Consider the following 6,000-nt stretch of genomic DNA (forward strand, 5'->3'; position numbering starts at 1 on the left):
TTCTGGCTGGACACAACTGTAGTGTTTTTTTGTGTTTTTTCTTGGTCTTTGAGGTGTGTGTATACAATGTATAGGTCTAAGAAGAAATTTAGTATTTTAGGGCTTTGTGCCTGTGGCTGGCTCTGTGTGAATTGTGGTATACTGATTCGGAACCACAGACTCTTTTTTTTTTGTAATTGTTTCTCTCTTTTTTTCAGGGCTTGGGATGCAAAGGCTGTTGGTGCTGCACTGTTTCTCCGTCTCCAGTCTCCGAGGTTCCGAAGGGGCGCTGTCAACACTTGTCGAATTCAAACCGACCGCAGCTGTTCAACTGCATCTGTACCCCCGTTTCCACCAAGTATCCCCAGCATTGCTCACCACACTGATTTCTCTCCCTATTACAGACCATATGGTTAAGGCAGACATTTGGTGCCTTAACAGCAATAGTTTCTGCACTAAGCAATCCCTACACTGTGAGGACTGGGCAATTGGGCACCCCGGAGAGTTCTGGGTAATTTCTCATGTGCCAGACAGTGGTACTCACTCTCACACGTATTCCTGGAACCAGGACGTGACTTTTGGGAAAGACCTTGGACTCGGTGAAGCTGGCAGAGAGGCTTTGGCCGCAGCAGGGTGGGGTTATGACAATCTGACAGCAGGAAGCCACAGATCCTCCTGCCTGGAAACTGACAAAGCCGAGTCAGGCGCACGCACAAACAGTAGCAGCCCGAGAGCTCACCTCCAGGAAGACAGAAGCCCTTTTAATAGAAGTCAGATCCGCACCCTCTTTACTGGAAGCCCTAGCAAAAGGAGAGAGGTCAACCCTTGTTTAGGAAAGACAGTGAGGAGCCCCTTCCGTCACAAAACGCATGGCAGTGCCAAAGATGGACTCCCGTGGCTCTGTTGCAGCACTGAAAGGAAAATCCACAGGTGGGCACGTGTGAGCCAAACCAGGACACACCCACGTCTTGCCACGCCCACTCCGGCTGTCCCACACGCTGAAGGACCACGAGCGCTGCTCACGTCAGGGGTGCATGGGCCTTCTGATCACCTGACCCACACTGATGCCCAGGGCCGGGCCTCCATGGTGGATGTGGGCGGGAAGCCTGTCAGTCGGCGCACAGCTGCAGCCAGCGCTACCGTTCTCCTGGGAGAGAAGGCATTCCGGCTGGTGAAGGAGAACCAGCTGGCCAAGGGCGACGCCCTGGCGGTTGCGCAGATCGCCGGCATTATGGCCGCCAAGCAGACCAGTGCCCTGATCCCGCTGTGCCACCCGATACCGCTGGACCGCGTGGCCGTTTCTCTGGAGCTGGTGGAGCCGGGGTGGCGCGTCGTCGTCACGGCGACCTGCGTGGCCAGCGGGCGCACAGGCGTGGAGATGGAGGCCCTGACTGCTGCCTCCCTGGCTGCCCTCGCCCTCTACGACATGTGCAAGGCCGCCGCCCGCGACATCATCATCCAGGACGTCAGGCTGCTCAGCAAGACCGGGGGGCAGAGAGGAGATTACCACCACACCGTCCGACCCCATTGACCCGGATTAATCAGAGCAGGAGGACGATCCAGCCTCGCACAGCACAGAGCACGAGAGACAGCGCCCCAACTCTTTATGGTGAAATGGTGCAGCCAGGTTCTGAATATTGGCACTGTGATCACAGCCTTCAGATTTCCAAACTAGGCACACAGATGAGACTAGTACGAGGCTGTACTGTAGAGTCTGAGCTGACACTTTTCGCTTTTCTGCACTTTGGTGGTTGCTGAGAGATTGCATGGTTGTCCACAAACTCTAAAAGAGGAGATTGCCACATTGCTTAGAGACTTGAGCACTGTTACAGGCCCAGGGAAAACTGCACCATATCCCTCTTGGAAGTGATGCTCCATAGGAACAGTACTTCCATATACAAGTAGTGCTTCTCCTGGTTCACACAACTTCTACGCAGGATATTTCAATGAGGGATGGAAATAATAGGGTCTAGGGTCTGAAAGGACCGAGGGGCAATTGTTTATTAATGTGAAACTATGCCCCCTGTACCCCAAAAGGGGACGTTATCCATCATCAAGGTATTCATGGGTGCAGATTTGCAGCAAGCTTATTCACACTAAGTGCTGTACTGCTCATCATGCCATTTCTGTACTGTTGTCTTGAAATTCCTCATTTACTAACAGACCACAGAGCTTCATAAGCCAAGCTCAAGTCACAGCTGAACAACTCACCCCTTAGCAGCTGTCACTGGTTCTCTCTACCGTTTCACCAAGAACAGTGCTTTCAGTGTTGCACTTCTTCTGGACTTCTATCCTAAACTAGTGATTTCCCCCTGAAGGCCCATATTGTTCTCGAACTTCTGTACAGCTCACAGATGAATCTAAGCTCATGGCAGACAACTCTGTAAAGAAAACAGCGATGTGGTTAGTGTGACATTACAGGTTAGAGGTTTTTCTGCTTCTGTAAGTTCTGCACCTCGACTTGGTTTTGTTCTGCCCACCTGATGTTTGGGCAGCCGTGCGTTTTTCACATTTCAGTTCGCAGCCATGAACCCCCACAACCACACATTGGTTAGTGAGGAAGTGTGGGTAGATACCTCCTCCCTCTCACCTTTGAGCTCATTTGTTTTTAACACAACGCTGCCAGCATCGCCTGGTACTGCCGGAGAGGTGTGTCCCTCACCGACAGCACTGCATGCAGAACCCTGGCTGTCTGATCCCACCCTACCCCTGGCACTGCTCAGCCCAGTTGTGCACTACCACCTGGAGAATACCAGTCACAGTCAGCTAGTGCTCTGACCCAGTCTCTCTCGAACCCTGATCTCAGAGCTCAACCTGCAGTCAGTCAAGCACCCTTACTGCCCAAGACACTCGGGGGGGACCTTACCCACCCTCAAACTCTTGACTATAGAGTCCTTTCAGAGGTCCAGTTGCCCAGTCAGCTAGTGACATAAACAGTCTCAAACTGTGCTCAGGCGAATGCTTTGTACGTTGATTATTAAAGTTGTGCTTCGTTACTGACATGCAGTAGGCCATTTACTGCCTTACTTCTGTAAACCTGTATTAAAATGCAGATCTGGCTCTGATATCCATCCCATCGCACAGGCCTGGATGACATCTCTGTTTTCACACATGAAGGGAAGTGGATATTTTTGGCCAACTTTTTGTTTTATGGTAACATGCTGGAGATCCGGTTTATTATTTTCCATGTATTTCTAGGGAACTGGGATAATTAAAAACATTTGGTCTGTTTTTTAAGCATGACATGACAGTCTTAGAGAACAGTTCTGTCCTTGAGGGCCAAAATTCTGCATTTTTCTGGAATATAATAAAACGTGTCAACTACTTCAAGCAGGGAAAATAAGTCAAACAATTCTAAATTGTTTCAAGACATTTGATGCTTGTGAGAGTTTTCACATATATGAAGTCTTGGGAAAATGTTAAAATCTTTTAACTGTATCAGCTGTTACCCCATCATATTTGTATTACAACCCTTCTCCCTACATGGTTTTCAAGGGAAACAGTGGTATGCATTGAGGGGATATTATAATATCTTCTGACCTGTCTGAAGCCACATGTGCCCTGTAGATCTCTGGATCTGGCCTGGGGTCATTGTCCTGGTCTCCTGACGTGGCTTGAGAGACTTTTGAACAGACACCTGCTGTCGTACGTGACAGAATAAAAATAGCTGAAAGGAGGGACAGCATCATCAAGAATAGCCACTAGACCACAAGTAGAGTGTGGACTCTTAAACCCCATTCATGGGAATAATGTGGCTGGACTGGGACTATTAAACTCTCTGTAACACTGTTGCATTTCGGGGCACTGTGGGAAATACACCTCGTATTTGTGTCTCCTTCAGTGATCTCCGGAAGTGGCCATTGTCGTTGCAATTAAACTCATCTCAAACCTTCACTGGACTGCGTTCTGACTCCTTGCATCCCTACAGCCCCGTGCTGGAAATCCGAAACCAGAAAGAGCTGCAGTGCTGTAAGCATAGATGCCAAGAGAACTAGTGGCTCATGAGCCTGTGCTTTATTACATCAACGGGACTTTATCCTTTACCTTCCCAAATTGAACAGATCGGGCCAGGTCTGCTCGCAGTCCACCCCCTTTCCTCCATCGTTCCAGCGTGCTCATCTTACCTGAGGGCTGTGCCTCTGGCCCGTCACGCACACCTCATTCCCATTCCTGGGAGCTGAACATCCGATGGACTGATCCATGTATCTTTGGATAACTAGACTTCAGTCCAACCGTTGCTTTGTTGGGAGTTGTTAATACCATAGGCTGGATTCTGACTAAAAATTGCTGTAACGCTGATATACTCTGTGTAAATCACCTTGTTTGTCACTAACTTTATCTCGAACCTTCACTGAATTGCGCTGTGACTCCATTGCATCCCTGCAGGTCCAACGTTTTATGCTTCAGAAAAGTATGTTTCTGGAAGTTGAAAACTATGCATATTGAGAAGTTATCATAACATTTTCTGTTGGTTCAGGCATGATATTTCTTCACATTGTTTAGATAATCCCCATTGGAAAGCATCTATTAAAGTTTTTTTTTAATGTGATCAAAATACTTTTTGAGAAATTGAATGCTTTTGCAAATTAATGTCAAGAACTCTTAACTGTGGTTGATGTTTGGACTGTCTTCTCTTCACAACTGTCTTTTACAAAACTTTTTTAGGTAATTTGCACAATAAGCTAAATGCAAACCAATGCAAGGACAGTTGAGCATTAAGAAGTCACTAACTGCCGTTTTTGACTGTGATAAAGTGACAGATTGCCCTTTTCAAGTATAGCAATGAAGGACAGGGTGTATTTAAGGATATGCATTGCTCAATGTTTTGACTATCAGAGTGAAATTCCACATTTCAGTATTTATTGCAACATTTTACACAAATTTTAGATGTGCTTGACAAGCTCTTCATATTGTAAATCTTTGGGGTGGACTTAAATCATTATTTTAGCAGGTCCTGTGCTGCAGCATTTCAGGAATGTTTTCTTAGTAAAGTTCGGCTCTTCTGCTTCTCTCTTTTTGATGTTTTTTGCGATAGTAATTCCAGGTTTAATGCTAAAAAAATCACTGAACACATCCCAACTACTATTCTTTAGTGCAATTTTGAGGGAATGTCAAATGCCTCAGAATTTGTAATCTACTGTAATGTTTATTCTGTATTTTTGTATTGTAATACCATACTTTATGACAGATGTATTTGAGTTGCAATGCTATGTTTGTATACCTCAGTGACAATAAAGGAAACACTAATATGTCCTTGCACATGTTGCAAAGTTGTTTTTGCAGCAGTGTTCACATCTTGCAGCCTCACGTAAGGCTGGGACTGGCCGGTACTGGGAGGGGAGACTTCCAGGGAAAACCAAGTTGTAGCTGTACAGTAAATGGTGTGGTGCTTTTCCGTCTGAAGCACAATTTCCAAGCCAAACCAATGTCCCTCTGTGGCAGTGGCCAGCCCTAGTTTTGGGGGAGCACTGTCTGCTGGTTTTCATTCCAGCTTTCCAGCTGAGCTCTACATCTCCACTGTTAATTGATTACTTACTCGATCTGCTTGCTTGTTTAGACTTCTTTCCTTCATCCTGATTGTCAAAAAGGGTACTGTTTCCAGCAATCTGAGTACACAGAACTTTATGCAACCCTCTCCTGTACGTAACTTGCTGTTATATCTGATTAAACAGCTCTTACTAGTTAATTTGCTGATGAGGAGACACAGGTGGGGGTGTCACTGTCGGACACACCCACAGCATTGTTTTTCCTGCGAGCCCAGATGGTTACATTTTAGGCAGAATACTTTATATATACTTTATAATTATGGCAGTTCTAGAAAACTGAAATGTGTATAGGGTCAATTACAATCCCTATTGGAGCTTTAAAGAGATGAAAAGCCAGCTCCAGTGTTGGAACTCTTCTATGGTGACAAGGTAGCATGTTTTGAACGAGACCTTAAACCCACATACAGTACAGTCCTCCATGGTCATTAAAGATCCTTTCTCAAAGAGTAGTGTTAACCCCTATGACCTGGTTAAA

The 6,000-nt window shown here is 46.4% G+C and overlaps 1 protein-coding gene across 2 annotated transcripts in view; it reads left to right on the forward strand.

The window, feature by feature from the left end:
* mocs1 (molybdenum cofactor synthesis 1) overlaps nt 1–5,232 on the forward strand; it is a 29,695-nt gene extending 24,463 nt beyond the window's left edge. For both annotated transcript variants that reach the window (XM_088908820.1, XM_088908821.1), the window contains one exon: nt 198–5,232. In XM_088908820.1, coding sequence (XP_088764946.1) covers nt 198–1,510 — 1,313 coding nt within the window. In that variant the 3' untranslated portion in view covers nt 1,511–5,232. The remainder of the gene's footprint in view (nt 1–197) is intronic.
* The last annotated feature ends 768 nt before the right edge of the window (nt 5,233–6,000 follow it).

Source organism: Atractosteus spatula, chromosome 2, assembly GCF_055471065.1.
Source record: "Atractosteus spatula isolate fAtrSpa1 chromosome 2, fAtrSpa1.hap1, whole genome shotgun sequence".
Classification (NCBI taxonomy): Eukaryota; Metazoa; Chordata; class Actinopteri; order Semionotiformes; family Lepisosteidae; genus Atractosteus; species Atractosteus spatula.